The sequence below is a fragment of the Cokeromyces recurvatus genome (assembly GCF_025118155.1).
Source record: "Cokeromyces recurvatus strain NRRL 2243 chromosome Unknown BX663scaffold_11, whole genome shotgun sequence".
NCBI lineage: Eukaryota > Fungi > Mucoromycota > Mucoromycetes > Mucorales > Mucoraceae > Cokeromyces > Cokeromyces recurvatus.
In genome coordinates this window covers 599,127-620,291 of record NW_026251397.1, presented here as the reverse complement: position 1 = coordinate 620,291, position 21,165 = coordinate 599,127, and the positions used below count along the sequence as shown (strand labels likewise).

Here is a 21,165-nt window from a genome sequence, read left to right as displayed (position 1 = left end):
CCAGAAAAGCCTATTTAGAAGAATAGCAATAATAAAAAAAAAAAAAAACTACATAGCTTAAGTGATAAGTTGACTAACTGGGTGGGTAGTAAATTATGAACAGGGTTTTATCATTAAGTAATGAATAATATACAGATAACTAATAACCCTTAAAACAATCATGGGCACTGTTAAGAGAGTATAGAAAAAAGGTGTAACGTATTGGATAGAAAAGATAAAATTCTATCAATACAGACAGTGAATGGGTTACTTTCTTTGGTTAGGGATAGAAAGTAAATAATACGAACACAGTTGTCGTTTCCTACTATATCTATTGTATTCCAGTAATGAAAGGACAAAATTCATGTTAAAAATAGATAAGGAAACTTTCGAGATTGCAAATGTGTACTATGTATCAAAATTATTTTTAAAATAAAGGATCCTTAGAAAGTTGTATAAAATGCCTTTTGATCAATAACTACTCCTTCTTGAAAATAGCAATAGTACTGCCAACGAAAGCAGTTGAAGTAGTTGATATTATTGAGATCGACCCATGATATGTTGAGATAGGGTAGTAACGATAAGTATTAAGATATACAGAACAAAAGATATATTAATTTTTTTTTTAAAGTTAGATATATGATTAGTAAGTCTATTAGATAAAATATACTTTTGCTTTATAAATAAGAATTATCATAGAAAAAAAATTTTTTTTTAATATATATTTGTTTTGAAAACCTGCAAGCCCATCTATAAATATAGCGCAGAGTAAAATAAATTGCAAAATGATACTTGAAGATCTGATAATATCACCATATAATTTCCAATTTTATGGCGTAAAAACGTAAACTATTTAGTCTATGATCGACATAATAGGCTTACTCTTCATATAATTAATGTACATCCACTTTTTTTTTAAAAAAAAAAAAAAAAAAAAAAGAAAAAAAAGAAAGAAAGAAGAAGAACAATAAGAACAATAGCATGATTAGATTATAATTAAACTCCAGCAAAGGGTGTAGTGTTAATATATATGCATATATCAGTAGAATAAAGAATAGAGATAACGTTAATTTTTGAGGTGGCTCTAGTCAGTTGTACAAAGTCGCAATTGATATGAACACTGTTGAAACAAACAATCAAAATGATGGTACTTTGACACAGTGGTAGAAGATGTTTATTAAGTTATATTATATAAACAGTGAATAGAGTTATAGATTAGTATGAGAGAAATAAAATAATATTATATTTAAAGAACATTACAGATTTCTATTTATTATAAAGCTTGGCATCGGATCTACCCAACTATATGAGAAGCTATTCTGAGTCGAGCTTAACGTAGGGTTGAATAGCAACTAGCTAAGGGCAGACAGATGACTCTAATGATATGTCAAATATAACACATACATACATATATACATGCATACATGCATACATACACACACACACACACACATATATATATATATATATATATATATATAAATATATGTTTGTACATTTGTGTTATTTACACTGTTTGCAAATGATAGATAGAATCTTATTGATTAATACTAACTTAAACTTTGATAAGAATAAATAAGCATATGAAATTATGTTTGAGGAAAAAGAATTCTAAAAAAAAAGAAAAAATGCTGACATAATATTTCAATAAAGAAAATATTACTGTCCGATGTAAACGATTTGATCCTATAACTCAAGAAGTCTATTCATATTAGACCAACTAACTTTTTTTTTTTTTTTTTTTTTTTTTTTTGTTTTCTTTCGCTTAAGAAGTATTATTTTTTTTTTTTTTTTTTTTTGTAAAGTACATATTCCAATACTCTATTTTTCTTGACCAGGTTTGTTTAACTGTTACATTGGTGCTATAATTATTTTGTTTCAAAATCAGTTTATATATTTATATAACATTCTTCAAACATAATAAATTTTACTTAATATAACTGTACATACTTTATAAATGAGTTAATCTCCTCTGATAAAAATAAAAGGGCAAATTATATTCTCTATTATGTTATATCAAACATTTGTAAAACTATTATGTCTTGGAAAAGCAAGGAAGCCTCTATGTTTCACCCAAGAACTAATTTGTTGTGTTCATTCGGCCAAAAAAGTGTATACGTTTATGTGCTTTTATAAATAAATTAACCTTATGTAATCGTATTGAATTCCACCCCCACCCCCTTTTTTTTTTCTTCTTAGTTTAGTTTGTTTGTTAGTGGCAAAAATAGGGTTTGTGTCATTAATAATAATATATATGATAATACGAATATGTTTCATTAATAACGTAAAAGCTATTCGTTTCTATATCATATAACAATTTAGGCCTCGGGAAAAATAAACTCATTAAACATGCATAATACTTTGAAATATGCATACTTAATATAATACTGTTACAGGATTGATGTTTAAAAAAAAATTACATATTATTTCGTAATTCATTTCTTTATAAATCTTAAAGTAAGAGACTTATATTGAATAAACAGTATGAATAAACAATATTGTAACTGTAGTGTCATTTGGCGGATTTTTAAACAAAAAAAAAATTGTATGGAATTTATTTATTTATTTTTTTCAACATGGTATAATATACTAACATATCTAAACAAGTATTCCTTAAGAGTGAATAATAAGAGGAATAAGACTGTAGAATTCTTCATTGTGAATAATTATTGTTTTCTATTAATAAACATGCATAAAAAAAAATACAATGACACCATTCAATATTATTTTTTAATTCCTGCCGAGGTATATCTTGCTTTGTACAGCTTTTCTTTATAATGTATCATCATCTTTTGGCGCAAGAAAAAAAAAAAAAACGTCATGCTTCTAATAAAAAAAAAAAAATATTAGATATGCAGTAACAAATTTACAAATGTCATAATCAATCTCACAATATGACAAGTCGCTGTATTATGATTTTTATTATTATTATTTCAGATGGACATATTATTTAGAAATTTATAACGTAAATTCTCTTCCGTCTTTCTATCAATGAATTTTATGAAGGTATATATGGCTTTTAATTCCATGTTGCCTATTCATATATCTTTATATAACTCGTAGGCTGTATTTCTAGAGATACCTACAATTTCTGTAGCTTTCTTCTAAGAGATATTCAGCAAAGAATATGCAAGCCTCACGTATGTCTTCTATTCAGCTTATTGAGAATAAATTTAAACCAGATTGAATAATGAGTTTTAAATATCAACGACTGTCAATTAAACAGCTAATAAAGCGATAGAATAACAGTCATTTAGAGATGATAAAACGAGTCTTCATAATTTAATATCTGAACTAACTTGTCTCCTTTAGTATCATCCAAAAAGGATAAGGGCATATTTAAGCAATAGATATATATATATGTATATATTTATACAGGTACATTCTAATTTTATTATTTTATACAAGACATACCTCATATAATATATATGATATGTTTTTTTTTTCTTTTCTTTTCTTTTCTTTTTTTTTTCACTCACTCTCCCTTCTCATTAGTTTTTATTATACATAGAATAAGAAAGACTTTGCGTACGTTATTATTATCCAGATGGCTTTTGCTGTGTTGTATCATACATTCGAATAATTCTTGATTGATCATTTTCATTCTGTGCAAAAGCGTACCCTCTTGATTGTTTAAGTCTTTGAATTTTTCGTACTTTATTAACTGCACGACGAAATCGTTCCATACGTGGTCGGTAATCAGGGAAATTGTATTTTTGAATTTCTTGGATATAATGATAGCTCTGTGGTCGATACATACGTTTGATACTAAAAAAAAATTATATGAGTATATGTATATATCTGTATATATGTATATCACTTACTATTTCCATATATAATCACGTAAAATACAACCCAAAGGTACAACGATAATGAATAACCAAAAATTAATATTCCCAAATAATTGAGGAACAATACCATTATATTCTAAAAAGATTTCCCATGGAAGTAAAGGTCCTACATAAGCTACAAAGGGTAAAAAGATAAACCAAATAACAATAGATCCAGGTATAGCAATAAAGGTATATTTTGTCCAAATACTAATAAAAAAAAAAGAGTTTCGTTTGTTAATTCAACTTGTATCAAAAAAAAAAAAAAAAATAAAATAAAATAAAATGAAAGTTTACTCTGTAATTAATGCCGCTTTCCATAAAATAGTGGCCAAGGTAGCAGTAAAGATGGTTGTCCCTACCCACCATTGGCCTCCAGATAGTCCATTAGCAAATACTGAATCATCTACAAATGCAGCTACACCCAAGAAAAAGAGTGCAGCTGAATGGTAGACTGCATTTATGATCCATCCCCAAAATCGTTTTTGATTAAAGAACTCATTTCTTTGTCCAAGGATATACATTTGTGGGTATTTATCTAGTAAACGTGCTGATGCAAATTGATCAAAGATACCAATGGCCATAGGTGGTAAAAACGTGAAAAAGACGTTAAAGCAAGACATAGTCCATGATTCATATAATGTTTGCCCTGAAAAGCCATTAAAAATAGCATACTATATAAATTATATTTAGCTGTCTCTCTCTCTCTCTCTCTCTCTCTCTTTTTTTTTTTTTTTTTTTTTGGTTATGCTTCGTTACCCAAAATTGTGTTAAATACATAGCTACATTCTTGTAAAAATAAAAGAAAATCATTTTACTAAGACGTTGATAAGCCCAAGCACCATGCACAAGTAATAATTTCTTAAGGAATCTAAATTGTGATATAGCAAAATCGGCACTGCGAGCTGCTTGAAGGCCTTCTACGCCACTAATACCTACACCTACATGTGCTGCTTGAATCATGGATACATCATTGGCACCATCTCCAATGGCTAATAAAATAGATTTAGAGAATTTCTTGACAACCTTAACTACTAAGGCCTTTTGTAATGGTGATACACGACAACAGATAACTGCTTTACATCGCGTTGCCAGTTCATAGAATGTCCTTTCAAGATCCTTTTCTAAAGCATAAGTAAGCGCTTTTCCTTCAATGATAAGAGCAAATGGCTACAGAATAAAATAAATAAATCCAATATTCCAAAGAAAAAATTCATCTAGTTTGAAACTTACATCTTGCTGCATATGTTGAGACATGGCCATAACATGGGCTAACTTTTCTTCAAGGAATGCCTTCGTCAGCATGTGGTTTTCTTCATCACAAACAATAAGTTCCATTTCATCTGTCAATAATTTACAACTATAGCCAATATTAATGGCTGTTTCCTGTCGATCTCCTGTCAATACCCATATTTTAATGTTGGCCTCATGTAAAGTATGAATTGTTTCAGGTACTCCATCTTGAAGTTTATCCTCAATAGCCGTTGCACCTATTAAAAACATTTCTTTTTCAATTAATTCAGCTGCATCATCTAATTCTTGTGCACGATTGACAAGTGTTGTAGATGCTTTTTCATAAATCGTATTCCATTTGATATATTCTTCCTCTGGAATAACACGCATGGCAAAGCATAATGTACGAAGACCTTCACAAGCGAAATTCTAAATGATGATGATAGGGGAGTGTGAGGGGAAAGAGAGAGAGAGAAGGGAGAGGTATAAAAAACTATTAAATATATATATATATAGATAGATAGATAGATAGGTAGATAAATATGTAATATGTGTTTGAAATAATACCTCTAAATGTTCAAGCGTTGGTGTGATAAATGGATTATCATTCGAGAGTCGTTCCAAAATGACTGTATCTGCACCTTTACAATATAATTTAATTTTACCATCAGGTCCACGTAAAATAACTGACATACGTTTTCTTGTTGAATTAAATTCACATACATTTAAGATATGGAATTCTTCTTGAACTCCCTTACGCAAACATATAATAGAATGGGGCTTACGAGCAATAAACTTATATTGAAAGACCTCACTTGCCCCCTTTACGAGAGCCCCCTCATCAGGTGATGAAGCTTGATAGACAATTTGACCCGTTTCTTCATTTGTTTCCGGAATTACAGTATGACATGTCATCAATGCTGTCAAAAATTCGTTAATCATGTATTGATCCTCAGATGTTTCAAGATGTTGTTCGAGTTGTTGAAAAGAGTACTGTCCATGAGGATCTTTATTAGATAGAGGGCATTTATCTGGGTCAGGCCTTGCCGAATAAGATAATCCACTTATAGAACATTGACGAAATTCCATTTCATTACAAGTTAAAGTACCCGTCTTATCGGAAAAAACGTACTCAATTTGTCCTAATTCCTCGATTAAACTACTACTACGAGCTACTGCAGGTGTATCCGTCTTTTCATAATAAATATCGAGATCACTATCGATCATGATAGCTTGAATATACTTTACAATTTCCATTGTGACCATTAAACTGTTATATACATGTATATATATAAATATTTTTTTTAAAAAAAAATAGTGTATGCAGATTAATATATATCTGTATATGACTATATATCTATATATATTATATGTATATAATTACCTGATTGGAATAAAACTATTAAACAAAATCATAAAAGTCAAAATATTAAGACCAAATTCTGTACCAAGTGAAGAAGACGGAATCATGAGATAACTTCGTGTATTTTCTTCTCTTTTCTATAGTATTATATGTCAATTATATATATATATATATAACAGTTAGCGATCTATAATACTTACTGAAATGGCAAAATTTCCAACAGAACATAAAATACTCATCGCTACTAAAATGCAAAACAGATATAGAATATTTCTGTTTGTTTTACGAGTCACATTTGATGCCTTTGTTGGTTTTTTACTTGAATTTAGCATCAATTTTGTTTCATGACCTGTAAAGATAACTAAACCATAGATCCAGTCTGTATTCCTTAGTTGAGCTCCTCGAAGTAATATCATACTAGGATCTAAAGGATAATCTGTATTTTTACCACCACCTAACTCATGATTAGGAATAGACAAGGTACCATCATAGTTATAAAGTCGATTATTTGGTTGTTCCGATTTAATTATCCCTGACATAGATGCAATCTGTACTGGTGAAATATGTACAGCTGTTTCTGGTAATGCTTGTTTAATTTTAAGATTTACTTCACTATAAAAAAAAAATGAGTTTCTCTGTTTTCAAATTTTATGGTCATTGTCTATGTTACCCATCCAAATTACTTGTTTCGATATAACAAAGACCTTCTGGTTCAGAACTACTGAGTAATAATAAATCGGCAGGAAAGAATTGTGAATTATCGATACGACAAATATCACCGACTTTTAAATCTCTCCAACGTTTTTCAATAAACCGTGTACCTTCTAATATTTTACATTTTCTTGAATTCAGTTCTCGATCCGATTTATGTACACCCTATGAAGTGATCATGATTAGTAAATTCAAGAAAAAAAAAACAAAAGTGTACACAAGTGTACTACTATAACAATCATTACAAAATCTTCTATGATTTCTTTTATGGCCGTGATTAACAAGACAATAACTAATGGCAAAAGTGTCGTGTATCTTGAAGTAGGCGAAATATTTGGAATTTGCTATGAAATGAAATATATAAAAAAAAAAAGTTCTATTCAATATACATAATCCACATTAGACCCTAATATTCTTATCTCTTCATATTACCTGAATACATGAAATAAATAAGAAAAAGATATTGGCTGATTTACTAAACTCTTCATACAAAAACTTTGGTAAAAAAGTAAAAATGTTATACTTGGCAGTTGAAACAGAATTTGACAAAAACTTTTGTTGATAATTCATTTCCTTATTATTCACATAAATAATACGAGGTGATCCATCTGATATACCTCTTCTTCTATGAATAAAATCTGATAACAATCTAATAAAACGCCTTGGTTTTTTTATTCTTTTTTCCTTCAAGTGAGAACGATGTAAATAGTGTTTACTATTATTTTCATTTTTATGTTGATATATACTATCTTGTTGACTAATAATATTCTGTCGTGGCTGCTGCTGTCGCTGCTGCTGCTGCTGCTGCTGTTGTTGTTGTTGTTGTTGTTGTTGTTGTTGTTGTTGTTCTTGTAACATCTCGGTTGATTCGCTTGCTATTGTCGTTATAAAGTCAGGTACAAATTTACTTTGTTTTTGTCTATTTTTATTTAATAATCCAATGCCTTCTTCTTCAAAATCTTCTGGCATGGTCCGGCCATCATCCGAAGAACAAACTAGATGAATAGAAATTATTAAGAATATATATAAATATATACATATATCATTATATATTACCTGTATCAAAAGAATCCATTGTTTTTAATTGTATATTATTTCTCATCCCTTGTTGTTGTTGATAATTAGGAAAGTCCATGGAAGAAGATCCATTTTCTTGTTCTGAATTCATAATTTTTTTTATTTTTTTTAATAAAAAAAAAATAAAATAAATAAAAAATAAAAGTCAAAAAAGGAGGAAGAGTGCTTAAATTTAGATCAAATGTGTCGTTAAAAAAATAAATAAAAAATAAATAGATTTAAATTTAATAAAATATCACTAATGAAAGGAAAAAAAAAAAAAAAAAAAAAAAAAAAAAAAAAAAAAAAAAAAAAAAAAAAAAAAAAAAAACTTGACCCCCTTTTTTTTTTTTTTAAAAAAGAAAAAAGGTTCATTTATAAAATGTATTTATTTCAAATAACTGTCATTCAAATAACATTGGTTTCAACCTAATCTATTCATAAAAATAATACTAAATTTGAGACCAATAAAATATTCAAAGTTAGACTGCACAATACAGTAAATTGGACAAAATAAGGATTCAATTTAGGAAAAAATGAGGGCTAAATCTAAACAAAGTATAGATGCATTTTTTTTTTTTTGATAATTATTTTATAATCTGAATCATATAACAGTGTATTTACTCCTTTAAAGGCATGATATCTGAATCAGAGAACAACCCATTTCACTCCTTTGTGTGGTAGAGTATGATGTCTGATATTTAAATAAAAATAATATAAAAATGCACATTTAAAATCAAATTACATAATAATATCATTATAGTATTTAAGAGTAATAACCTGTATCACTATTAATGTAAGATGCAACTTTAATACATATACTATGTAGTTACTTAACTTTAACAGGTCATATACCAATTTAAAGGGTAATAGTAGTAACAAGCAGATATACATAACAATAATGATAAAATAGTTACAGTTGTATATTGTTGCAATAATAACAAACTGCAAAAGCATTATCTTAATTAGGACACAAATCCTCAGTTTAAAGAATAATTTGTTCATTTATCTCTTTGTCCTTTAATCTATCATCCCTTTATAGTAAATCTCTTTTCTCTCTCTCTTTCCCTACTCTTTTTTTTTTATCTTTTTAGGCCTTGTACAATAGATCTCAGAAGAATCGATGCGTTTGTTTCGTATCATGATAATAATCAAATGAAAAGACTGTCAACCGTTGGATACTATAGCAAGCCTGACGGTTCAGGGCGAAAAGGAAGAAAAAAAAAAGATAGACTTAAACAACAACTTGGAATTAAAGACATTAAAACAAATACTCTATCTCTAAAAAAAAACAATAGCAACATTTGAAGAACATTTTTGTCAGTATACTTCATACTTGTGCAATGTTTGTTAAGCAAAAAGACTTAAGGAACTATGTTGATCAAGATGGGACCGCTATCCATCACATATTTAATTTGTAACAGTGTCAATAAATATATATTTTTTTTCCTGGAATAAAGACATCTTGGCAGTAAAGAATATGTTCGTTTATATCAGAGTACTACATTTGACTAGGAGAGGATCGACTTGCTATCTTTTCAGGAGATCAGCAACACTAGCCACAACAACAAATCGCTATAATGAATGTGATTGGTCTTTACTCCAGTGAATAACCTTAAAGATGTTTACAGATAATAAAAAAAAAAGGGAAAATCTATATGAAAATACACCTGTACTTTGTTTAGATTTAGCCCTCATTTTTTCCTAAATTGAATCCTTATTTTGTCCAATTTACTGTATTGTGCAGTCTAACTTTGAATATTTTATTGGTCTCAAATTTAGTATTTAATTAAAAATTGTCGGAAATTAAAGTAATTCTCTTCTATTTCTCCACTCTCTCTCTCTCTCTCTTTCTCTTTCTCTTTTTTTTTTAATCTTGTGCCTCGCTTACAAAGAGTTCTTTGTATTATTTTATTGAACTGATCTTGGCAATTCAGTAGTAATCATTTAGATACACTATGTGCTCATAAAGATAAAAATAAATAAATAAATAAATATGTAATAAAAAATTTATTTAATCGTAATTATCTTCTATTTTTAACTGTTTGCATTGATTGGACATTAAATTAGCTTTTTTTTTTTTTTTTTTTTTTTTTTTTTTTTTTTTTAACTGCATGTCAAGTGCTTCTAATTCATCAATAAGTGACATTAATTTTGTTGTAGTCATTTTCTCCTTTTTTATCTGTTTAAAGTATTTTTTTTAAAAAAAATTACAAAATAAAATAATAAAGGCTTTTCTGGATTACAGAATTGTTGTGATTTTATTTCTTTGACATAATTTCATGCTGTTGCTTAGGTATGAGTTCGAGATTTAAGCAAGAAAAAAAAAAAGGTTTATATATCCTTTAAAACGTGATAATGATAGAGACAGAAAGTAAATTAAAAAGGAGAAAATAATTTGTCTAATCGTTTTTCATCTACAGAAGGTGAACAGCATGTGGAGTTAAAGTGAACCGTATATTTGATAAGTGATTGAGTTCTATCAGTTAAAATGGTTTTAAATGCATTGGTGATATCATTGATTTCAAGCTTTATTTTTTTTTTTTTTTTTTTTTTTTTTTTACTCTATGATATTCACTATTTCGGCCTATTGAATTTGTTATTTATGATTCTTCGTATCAAGATAGGTCAAATTATTTAGAGTGTGTAATAGCGGCATAGTTTATAAAAAGTGGTGTCAGGATTTGTAGACCGAAAACTTGAACGAAATAAAAAAAAAAAAAAAAAAAAAAAAAAAAAAAAAAAAAACGTAAATGATGAATCCATCTTTAGCAACCATCATTGTGTCTTGGTCTACACTATCAATTCATAACAGTTGGCCATATTTTAGATAAACATGAAAACCTTCTTCCTCAGTTTTTAGATGACTACTTGAGTAATGAATGTAGTATTTACTGTATAAATAAAGTTACACATAGATAATATCTTTATCTTTCTTTGATGTTTCTTTAGAAGTACCAAGTTCTAGATAATACCTTTTAGCTTTAACCAGCTAATTGGCTTCTTTATTTCATTAGTTACAGCAGCGCTTTGTAAGCATATTGCTCACACATACACACACACACTCTCTCTCTCTCTAAATATAAATATATAAATATAAATATATATATATGGTAATCCTTTTGAGTAAGGTGAACAGCTACATTCCTTGTTAATTAATATAGATAGAGAGAGTACGCACTGTTTATGTCAAGCTTACATAGCATAGTATTCAGCTTGTCGAGAAATATGCAAACCTTGATTGGGACTTGGATGTAGGAAGATTCTTAATCAATAAAGGATAATTGTAAAATAAAATTAAGATAGTAACCAAGTGTTGCTGTATATGGCGTTACCATTAATTCATGATAAATATATACTAAATGAAATAGTGAAAACTATAGTTCAGTTAAAAACAAAAAAAAAAAAAAAAAAAAAAATAGAGGGCGTTATCCCTAAAAGTGTGTACAGACCAAAGCACTAGTCATAACAAGAGATGAATTACGGGTAGAATAATGTTCAACAAGATAAGTTTGCAGACATTGTAATATTTTAAGACGAGTTTTATCAAGTTGTTACTGAAATTAATATGTATAAAAATAAATATGTATATTTTTTTAAGAATCAGTTATAAGGGAAGAAAATTCTATTGTTTACCTAATAAGAGTTGAATAGGGCTCTTATGCTTTCAATGATATACTATAGGTAAGTGTATATAAACTCAAGTCAAGTATAGTCTTTATGTTGGTGAAACAGCTTTGTTATCTGCAAGTAGGTAGTCCATATAAAAAAAAAATGTATATCTATTTATACATGTATATATTTTAAATAAGGCTGATAATTCAATCAACGAGTCAAGTAAGAAACTTTTGTATAAACATCTCTCAGTTAATGGCTTGAATACTTTGATTACTAGAAAAGAAAAAGAAAAGGATAAAGAAGAAGTAATAAGAAAGAATGCTAGAAAATAAATTAACAATGGTGGATATTCGATATTAAAAAAACAACTTGTAAAAGCAACAATTATTTAATGCCTAACAAGTTTTTCTTACAGGGCATTCTAAAAAAAATTTTTTTTTTCTATACTCAATAACTCGTTAAAGAAAAAAATATATATATTATTGTATTTCTTTTCTTTGTTTCTTTTTTTTTATTATATTTGGGTCATTTTATTCCAAATGACCAAATTGTATTCAAATTCATTTCAATAAAGATTAAACACACAACGCCTTTTCAAGTTTATTTTTGACATTAAATAATGCCCCAGCAAGCAGGTTCAGCATTGAACGATTCAACTGTAAAACGACGTAGAAAGAAAGCATCTAGAGCTTGTTCACATTGTCAAAAGGTATTTTTTTCTTAAAAAAAAAAGACGGTATTTTATATTGATTTCTTTTGAAATACATAAGGCTCATTTGACATGTGATGATTGTAAGTTTATTAAATCAATCTTTGTACAACATTTTGACTCATGTTTTTTTTTATAATAGCACGGCCATGTCAAAGATGTATTAAACGTGGTTTAGAGGATACTTGCGCTGATGGTGTGAGGAAAAAAGCTAAATATCTTCAAGAGGATGATAATGGTACTTGTTTAATATAAACAATAATAATAAAAAACTCAAAATTTTTATTTATTTGTATTTAAGAACGCTTACAACAACAGCAAATATCTGTTATGGCACCTACCCCACCTCTTCCACAACAACAACAACAACAACAGCCTATAATGAATTTTATTGAAGGAAATCATACTACTGGGTTTGGATCAAATACAACAAGCTTAGAATATGGTATGCTATCCAGTATGATACCCATCCTAGACACTAGCAATAATACTAATAACCCTTATCAGCCAGTAAATATACCTAATACAACTAATTCTAACAGCACAACAACAATAACAACACCTAATTGGCTTATTCAACCAGCACCTATAGATACAAATACAATTGTTCTTAACAACGTGAATTCTACAAATACGTCCCCTAGTATTTCATCATTAACACCTCAGCCTTCTTCTGCTATGGACTATAATAATTCTACTCCAACAGTTGGAGACCGTCAACGTATTATTCGAAGAAGAAAAGGTATAGGTAATACACCTTATGAGATCTATACACGTGTACAACGTCCCTATAATTATGCAGAAAGTTATCATCACCTTATTGAATACGTTCGATGTCGTATGGGACGAAATGAGCTACTACGTATTAGTCGAGCTCTAGTCCTCTTTAGACCCTCTTACATGTCTCTTGTAGCTGCTTTAACAGAAGAAGATTTAATTTATATGGAAAAATGTGTCCAAAGAACGCTATTAGAATTTGAGAAACTTATTAGTTTTTCTGGGACACCCACAGTTGTTTGGAGAAGAACAGGTGAAATTGTTTTAGTTGGAAAAGAGTTTTTATTATTAACTCAGTGGAGTAAAGAGACATTATTAGGGAAAAAGACATATATTTATGAGGTATGTTTAATTCTTCTAATACAAGTAAAATGTAATGTAATATGTATACACATATGTGTATATGGGTTTTATATTCGTAGTTAATGGATAATGGATCTGCTATTGAATATTGGGAAAAGTTTTCTCAGCATGCCTTTGATAATACTGAATCAGCTTTATACATGTCAGTTATCTTGATGAGTCCATCTTTTCGTCCTGTGCCTTGTAGTTTTTGCTTTACTTTGAAAAGAGATATTTTTGATTTACCTTGTGTTGTAGTTGGAAATGTAAGTCACTATAAAAAGAAGAAAAGGAGTCATTTTACTTATTATTATTTGAGCAGTTCTTACCAATATTAGGTGCTAATACAGGTCGATCATAGTAGTTTTTTTTTTTTTTTTTTTTTGATAACCAAGTTTACGCACATTTATATTTATATTGTCCTATTTACATATATACAATTCGAGGGATTTAGAGCAAAATTATAATACATTATTAAAGATATATTTATTTGAACAAGTTTTTAAATCTACAGAGTTTGAAATAGTTAGCTTGATTCAGTTCTTAAAATAAAAAATGAATAGGTTTATTAAAAGAGAGAGAGAGAGAGAGAGAGAGTTAAAGAAGTATTTTATATCTAAAAGCTGTTCATGTTCTCAATGAATCCATTTTAAGATTGACTATTTAACCTGACTCATTTGTACATGATTATCCAATTCCAGTTTATATTTTTGCGAGCAACTCAATTATTCCTCTTATCAACAGGATGATGATCTGCCTTGCAGTGTATTGCAGCTTTAGTTTAAACTTACTACTCAGCAATTATCTGTGTTAATTATAATAATAAAGCATTCAACAGTAGAATATGTTTCAGGAATTTTCCCATTTTCATTAAACAAAGACAACCACGTGAATTGGCTGTGGCTGTACAGAAGAAGACTTAAAAACACACACACACACACACACATAAGGCTAGTTAAAACTGGTAATTGCTTGAAATAGTTTATCAAAGTTGTATGCATAACAATTCTTATAAATACGAATGTAATTTTTTCAACAGATCATAAAAGTTTGCTGTTTAATTATTAAAAATCCGCTGATTGGATACTTTTTGCTATGCTTCATAAAAGTTCACAGTTGTCTGAACTTCAAGTTGAAAATTACAAAGAGGATCTGCACGCATAATATTCACACATAAAAAAACTGGTATTATTTTATTTTTCTCTTTTCTCTCTCTCTTTTTTTTTTTTAATATTCAAGTTACTTTACAAAGGTATATATTTACACTTATTTATGTACAAAAAAAAAACAGACGATTATATAGATGAATTTCATCTATAACAGGATCGCCTTTTCTTTATTCGTGATTTCACTTTATTAACTTCATCTTTTTTTTTTTTTTTTTTTTTTTTTTTTTTAAAAAAAAAGTAGTCAGTCTATTGAGTTAATAATTAAAGAAGAACACTCTACTTATATACGCTTATTTATTGTATATTCAAGCTTTCTAAATAACAACTTTTTCATTTTGGAAGGGCCCATCTACTTCAATTACAATAAAAGAAAGAAAAAAAAAAAAAGAGAAAGACCTCAACAAACCTTTTATTTTATTTTATTCATTTGTTATTTACCCCTGGCTGGCCCAGCTTAAGTTTGGAACATCAAAAAATATATAAATTTATGCCATGACTACCAATATATCAAACACAGCATATGCATTTTCAAATGATGTAAAAGTAAAGTAAAAATAAAAAAATGATATACAAATATGTATATTAATTATTATATAATAGAAACAAATCAGTATTCAAGAGTTACGTGTTATAGCTGAAGAAGAAAGAAAAGAAAGACAAAGGTATCTTACACATATACATATACATATTAAAATACTTTCTATGTATTCATTTTATTTTTATTTTTTAATAGACTTGTTGAAATCCATAGAAATTATTTATTAAAAGAACTCTTTTTGTTAACAAAAAATAAAGAAGATGTAATGGACTTTTTGAATGGAAATGAAAAATTATGTACAAGCAAGTAAGATATGATATGATAATAAAAGTGTATCTATTTTGACCCTTTTCATATAATTATACTTAAAGAAATGATAGATTTCCTTTAGACAAGACCGAAAATGTCACTTCACTTGAAATCAATAATGTATCAATATTAACCCAAAAAGATGAAAAATTAGTATTGTCTGACTCAAATGTATGTAACTCTAAATGATTTTTTTTTTTTGTTAAAAAAAAACTGTATTAACTTTTTATGTATATGTCTTTATTTATATAAAAAAGTTGTTGCCATTTAAACGAAATATGCCAATCAAATATTTGACAACTACATTACCTAGGCAACCTGAATCAAAGCTTTATCCTGTTCAAATCTATAATGGCTATAAATTTGTTGATCGACGTAATAATAAACCATCGGATTTTGATCTCTATGCCTGGAAACTGAAGGCTCAATCACAACCCTTATATAAGCAACTTCAGCAAGCAAGGAAAGTCTTGACTACACAGGATTGGATGGTATAATAAAAATTGATTCTTGGTTCTTTTTCTTTTCTTTATATGTATATGTATACATATTGTTAATGATATTTAGAAACTTATTTTCATAGTTAGCAAGAGATCAATTAAAATCAATGAAAATAATTTCAAATATAGAAGACTTAAAGAAAAAGAATTTGTGGAGTCAAAGACAATTAAAACGTCAAAAGACTATACCAAGAACAAAAACACATTGGGATTTACTGATAGATGAAATGGTAAAAATCGTTGAACAAAATCATATATTTGATATTAACATTAGAACCTTTTTAGAAATGGATGAGGACTGATTTCAAAGAAGAAAGAAAATGGAAATTAGCAAATGCTTATGTAATATCACAAGCAGTACTTGAATGGCATAAAATGGAAGATAAGTCTATTGTATGTATTAAGGTAAGGTATACACTTAAAAGTGAAGTGTAGAAAGAGTGAGTAAAAAAAAAAAAGATTTAATTTGAAACTGTCTTTTTTATATATTTGTATTTAGACGAGAAAACCTACCTTTTTAAATGAGAAATCCGAAAGAAGTAAAGAACTAATTGAGGAGTATATAATGAAAGGAGAGGATATGGATAATAATGATAATACAACAATAATTAAAACTGACATAGGAATGACTGATGTTGATATGACTTCAAATCAAGCAATAAGATTTGCTTGCTTATCAATGAATGATGTTGATGATGAAGAGGACGATGAAGATGAATTATCAAATACAATTTCATCAGAAGTAATGAAGGACTATTATCAACTTATTCAAGATTTATCTCAATATCAACCTACTATAACTTTACTTGATGAAAGTCATGATATACTTTCTATATTCCCCGAATTATTGCTCTATACTGCACCAGATGCTAGTTGTATTGGGAATGATCCATACATCGATGAAACTGAATACACTCGAATTGTACCATTTAAATTATCTTCTCAACGATATATAATTCAGGATACTAATAAGCGGAGAAGAATATCGAGACATGGAAACTTAAGGATGGCCGACAGATTAGAAATTGAGGAGGAAATCAGACTATTGCCTGATCTTCAACGTTATAACAATTCATTACAAATAGCTCGTAAAGTATATCTTAAAAGAAAACAAAAGTGCTTTAAAATTAATCTTTTGATTTTTTTTTTAATTACTTTTATTTAGCATTATTTTCACTAGAAGATATAACAGATATACCATTAGTCCAGCCATCTAGTATACCAACTCATTTTACTCCTGGTATTAAAACTATAAGCACATGGTCTGAAGAAGATGATTTATGTTTAATGCAATTAAGTACACAATACTCGCTTAATTGGGATTTAATTTGTGATGCACTTAATGCAACCAGAGTGCCTCTTGGTGGAGAAAAGCGTACACCATGGGATTGTCAAGAGCGATGGAAGCAGCATCGTTTATTAGCAGAGCAAGAAAATTCAGGTATACTTTTACTATAATAAAACACACACACATACATATAAATAAATTTTATAATTCAATACTATTATTAGATTATGCTTCAGAGCTAAAGAGTAATTTATCAAGAAGACTCCTATTAACAAAGTTAGACTCTGTAAAGAAAAGACAAAGACAATATAATATTTTTGAAGCTATCAAGAAAATTCAAAAGAAAAGAGAAGATAATTTCAAATCAAAAGGTAGACTAATGTCAAATTATCTATTTTTTTTTGTTTAATTGTTATTTATCTATTTTTAGTAAGTCCAACATCTATTCCACGAAATATTATAGAGACGCATGGTATGAGCTCGCAAGGACAAAGATTGCCTTCTGCCATGGAACTTAGTTTGCATAAAGCTCAAAGAGAAAGACAAATGGCTCAAGCACTTATTGAGCAGCGTCAACTATCTACTAGCTTTATTAATTCACATCCAATGATGAACGTAAGTTTATATGTAGTGCACATGTGTAATTTTTATTTACGCATCTTTTTTTTTTTTTTTCATTTAAAGGGCGTACCTGGTACACAGCCTGCATCTCAAATGAGAGCCCCTGCAGTAGTCAATTCGAACACAACATCTACTGCAATTGCTGTAGCTGCTGCTGCTGCTACTGCTGCTGCTGCTGCTGCTACTTCGGGAAGAAGTAGTCTATTTAGACCTCCATTACAACAGCAACCTTTCCAACAACAAATTTTGATCCAGCAACAACAACAACAAACTGCTGTATTAGCACAAACACAAACACAAACGCAAACGCAAACGCAAGCACAACCACAAGTAGCTGTAGCTACTACTGTTCAACAAAAGCAACAACAACCACTTCAACCAGTAGTAGCACTTTCATCTCAGTCTCAAGTCCAACCTACCACACCACCAATTCCAGCATTACAGACATCTGTAATGATACCTCCACAACCAACAAACGATAACGGAGGAATGACTAATCATTTACAAGCTAATAGATACCCTGCTGCACAATTTCAATTATTTCGTCAACAACAAATGGCATTAATGGCAGCAGCTGTAGCTCAACAACAAGGGCAAATTCGACCCAATACTCAACAAAGATTTTCGAGTGCTTTAGCTGCTCAAACTACAATTCAAGGTAAATAAAAGTTACTCAAAATTATAGAAAAAAACAAAACAAAACAAATCTTCTTATTTATGATCATAGGATCATCATCACCTCCTGCTGCAGAAAATGGTCAACAACAGCAAACAACCATTGCTTTGGCAGCGCAACTAGCCCAACTTGGATACCCACAACAAGTCAATCTACAAAGATATCTTGCACAATTACAGATGCGTCAGAATACCAATACAACTCAACCGCCCCACATTTTAAATACTTTAACTCCTCAACAACAGCAACAGCTATTACTTCAACAACAACAACGATTACAGGCTATTCAATTACAACAACAGTTACAATTGCAACAGCAGTTGCAGTTACAACAACAATTACAACAAACATCACCTCAACAATCAGCCAATAGTACTTTAAGCCCTGTACATCAGCCATCCAATAACAGTAATAATAATGGAATTTTATAATAACAATAATAATAAATGACTTTATTATATTAAATGTGAGGGAAATCAGGGGTAAACAAAAAAAAAGTCAGGGAAATACTATTATATATGCCCACCTTCTCTTGATGTAATTGTATTTGGAGTAGGCTGATGATAATGTAAAGTCATATTCTCCTTTTCTTCTTTTATTTTGTTCAAATTATTATTATTATTATTATTCAAAGCAGCCGTCTTTTCAACAATAGCTAATTTATATTATAAGCTTATTTAATTCCTCTATTTATATAAATATATATATATGTATTTGTTACCTTCCCGAATACCTTGCTCTCCTGTAGCCAAGATACCAATAGGCAATTTACCATTTGTTGATAGAGTCTTTAACTGTTGAACAAGTTCAGCATGTTCCTTCAAGACGTTGTATGACTTTGATAGTTTACCAATAGCAATTACTTTTCTTTTAATAACGTGTTTACGTTGACTATCAATTGACGTTGCGGTGGTGGTGGTGGTGGTGGTGGTGGTGGTGCTTAAACTAAATTTTTTAGTGCACTTGGTATTTTTGTTATTAGGAATCACTGCAATTGACATATCTCTTGTAGACCAGAAATAATAATAATAAAAAATAAAAATAAAAAAAATAAAAATAAAAAAAAAAAATCAAGTCTTTTATACAAATAGTTCAAAAAAAAAAAAAAAAAAAAAAAAGAGGGAGGTAGAAACAAAAGATGAGATACATATTACTAGTTTTTTTTTCCTATACCCTGATTTTTTTTTTCTTCTACTCCTTGATTTTGTTTACTATAAAAAAAAAATCATATTTATTGTAGTACTATATGTCGAAAACTCTTTTTTTTTTATGAAGCATTGAATTTATTTATATAAAACGGGGTTGTGATGCATAAAAATAAGAGTACATAGATGGTGGGTATACATAGCAAAGCAGCAGCAGCAGCAAAAAAAAAAAGACCTTTTTCTTCAACCAAGTATTGATAGCATAACTGTCTTTTACTACTCTGAAGGAAAAAAAAAATAGTTTAAGGAGTTAGTTAGTCAGCCATTGTTATCTACAATCTTATCATCTCCCTCCAAGCTTGACCTTCTTTGGTTAAGATTTTTATAACAAGAGGAGTATACATAATGGTTGTTTTCTTTTCGATAAGACAGTTTTATTTCTTTATACAACCCAGATAAAGTAATAAAATTCCTAATAGAGTTTTACAAAAAAATATATATAAAAATATATACATAATACTTTTCATAGTATTCTGTCAAGCTACTGAGACTACTGACTCTTTGTAATGCTCCTTTTCTTTTTTCTTTCTAACGTTAATGATGAACGACAATGCTATTTTTTTTTTTTAGCAAAACAGCATGATGATTAATTGCATGATACTTATTTATAATCGACCTTTAGCAGAATGTATAACGTTCTTAATTCAATTAAAGTCAAGGTAAACAAAGACTTCGTCGACAGAGACACACACACACACACACCTCCCTCAATTGAGCTCACAAACAAACTCCTTACCTAATAAATATATATATATATATTAACAGACTCAATAGAGGAAGCTTGTCATAGAAGCATTCATATAAAGATGAGTTAAAACTAATAAAGTAGATAGTTATACAGAAAATAATAATAATATCTTGTATTTCAAGTGCAAAACAGTAGCATATTGTATCTCTAACACTCAAACATTCAGGGTGCAATTACACAAATAATGTTCAAATGATTTTGAGAACTGTGTATTTATTTATTTGTTCATTCGTTTTAAATTAATTGAATACAGCTGTTACTTACTTGAACCTACCTACCTTTTAAATATTTAAATAAGCTCATGTTAGAGTGTGTGAACATGTATATTTATTCTTATTAGAATTGCTTTTTTTAAAAAAAAAATAAAATAAAATAAAAATAGACAGTGCTAAGCAAGCATAAAAGGCATGTTAAAATAAACTTTTTAGACTAGGCTAACGCTTTTTTTTTCATTTGTTACATAAAAGCCTCTACACAGACATACATATTGATT

The 21,165-nt window shown here is 28.8% G+C and overlaps 5 protein-coding genes across 5 annotated transcripts; 2 read left to right on the top strand and 3 right to left on the bottom strand.

Annotated features, from left to right (window-relative positions):
- Positions 1-3,426: 3,426 nt before the first annotated feature.
- BX663DRAFT_508311 (uncharacterized protein) lies at positions 3,427-8,451 on the bottom strand. The gene is made up of 12 exons (XM_051527468.1): positions 8,173-8,451; positions 7,549-8,111; positions 7,362-7,460; positions 7,076-7,281; positions 6,606-7,017; positions 6,427-6,542; positions 5,610-6,312; positions 5,043-5,471; positions 4,569-4,979; positions 4,107-4,483; positions 3,804-4,019; positions 3,427-3,747 (listed from the first exon to the last, which is right to left on the bottom strand). Exons 1-12 carry the CDS (start codon positions 8,282-8,284, stop codon positions 3,519-3,521), a joined length of 3,873 nt encoding a protein of 1,290 aa, XP_051383334.1. The 5' UTR covers positions 8,285-8,451; the 3' UTR covers positions 3,427-3,518.
- Positions 8,452-8,784: 333 nt separating this feature from the next.
- Positions 8,785-9,444, bottom strand: BX663DRAFT_508308 (uncharacterized protein). Its single transcript, XM_051527467.1, has 2 exons — positions 8,936-9,444; positions 8,785-8,852 (listed from the first exon to the last, which is right to left on the bottom strand). Exons 1-2 carry the CDS (start codon positions 9,175-9,177, stop codon positions 8,801-8,803), a joined length of 294 nt encoding a protein of 97 aa, XP_051383333.1. The 5' UTR covers positions 9,178-9,444; the 3' UTR covers positions 8,785-8,800.
- A 2,847-nt stretch (positions 9,445-12,291) lies between these two features.
- BX663DRAFT_508305 (uncharacterized protein) lies at positions 12,292-14,001 on the top strand. The gene is made up of 6 exons (XM_051527466.1): positions 12,292-12,499; positions 12,561-12,582; positions 12,642-12,737; positions 12,801-13,618; positions 13,699-13,884; positions 13,941-14,001. The coding sequence occupies exons 1-6, from the start codon at positions 12,410-12,412 to the stop codon at positions 13,977-13,979; spliced, it is 1,251 nt and encodes a 416-aa protein (XP_051383332.1). The 5' UTR covers positions 12,292-12,409; the 3' UTR covers positions 13,980-14,001.
- Positions 14,002-15,152: 1,151 nt separating this feature from the next.
- Positions 15,153-19,177, top strand: BX663DRAFT_508294 (uncharacterized protein). Its single transcript, XM_051527465.1, has 13 exons — positions 15,153-15,330; positions 15,388-15,449; positions 15,521-15,631; positions 15,706-15,805; positions 15,892-16,125; positions 16,218-16,364; positions 16,420-16,539; positions 16,634-17,222; positions 17,300-17,575; positions 17,647-17,793; positions 17,853-18,037; positions 18,107-18,701; positions 18,771-19,177. Exons 1-13 carry the CDS (start codon positions 15,280-15,282, stop codon positions 19,148-19,150), a joined length of 2,997 nt encoding a protein of 998 aa, XP_051383331.1. The 5' UTR covers positions 15,153-15,279; the 3' UTR covers positions 19,151-19,177.
- BX663DRAFT_560857 (uncharacterized protein) lies at positions 19,178-19,720 on the bottom strand (the record flags this gene model as incomplete). The annotated part of the gene is made up of 2 exons (XM_051531909.1): positions 19,178-19,374; positions 19,441-19,720. The coding sequence occupies 2 exons, from the start codon at positions 19,718-19,720 to the stop codon at positions 19,232-19,234; spliced, it is 423 nt and encodes a 140-aa protein (XP_051383330.1). The 3' UTR covers positions 19,178-19,231.
- Between the last annotated feature and the right edge of the window lie 1,445 nt (positions 19,721-21,165).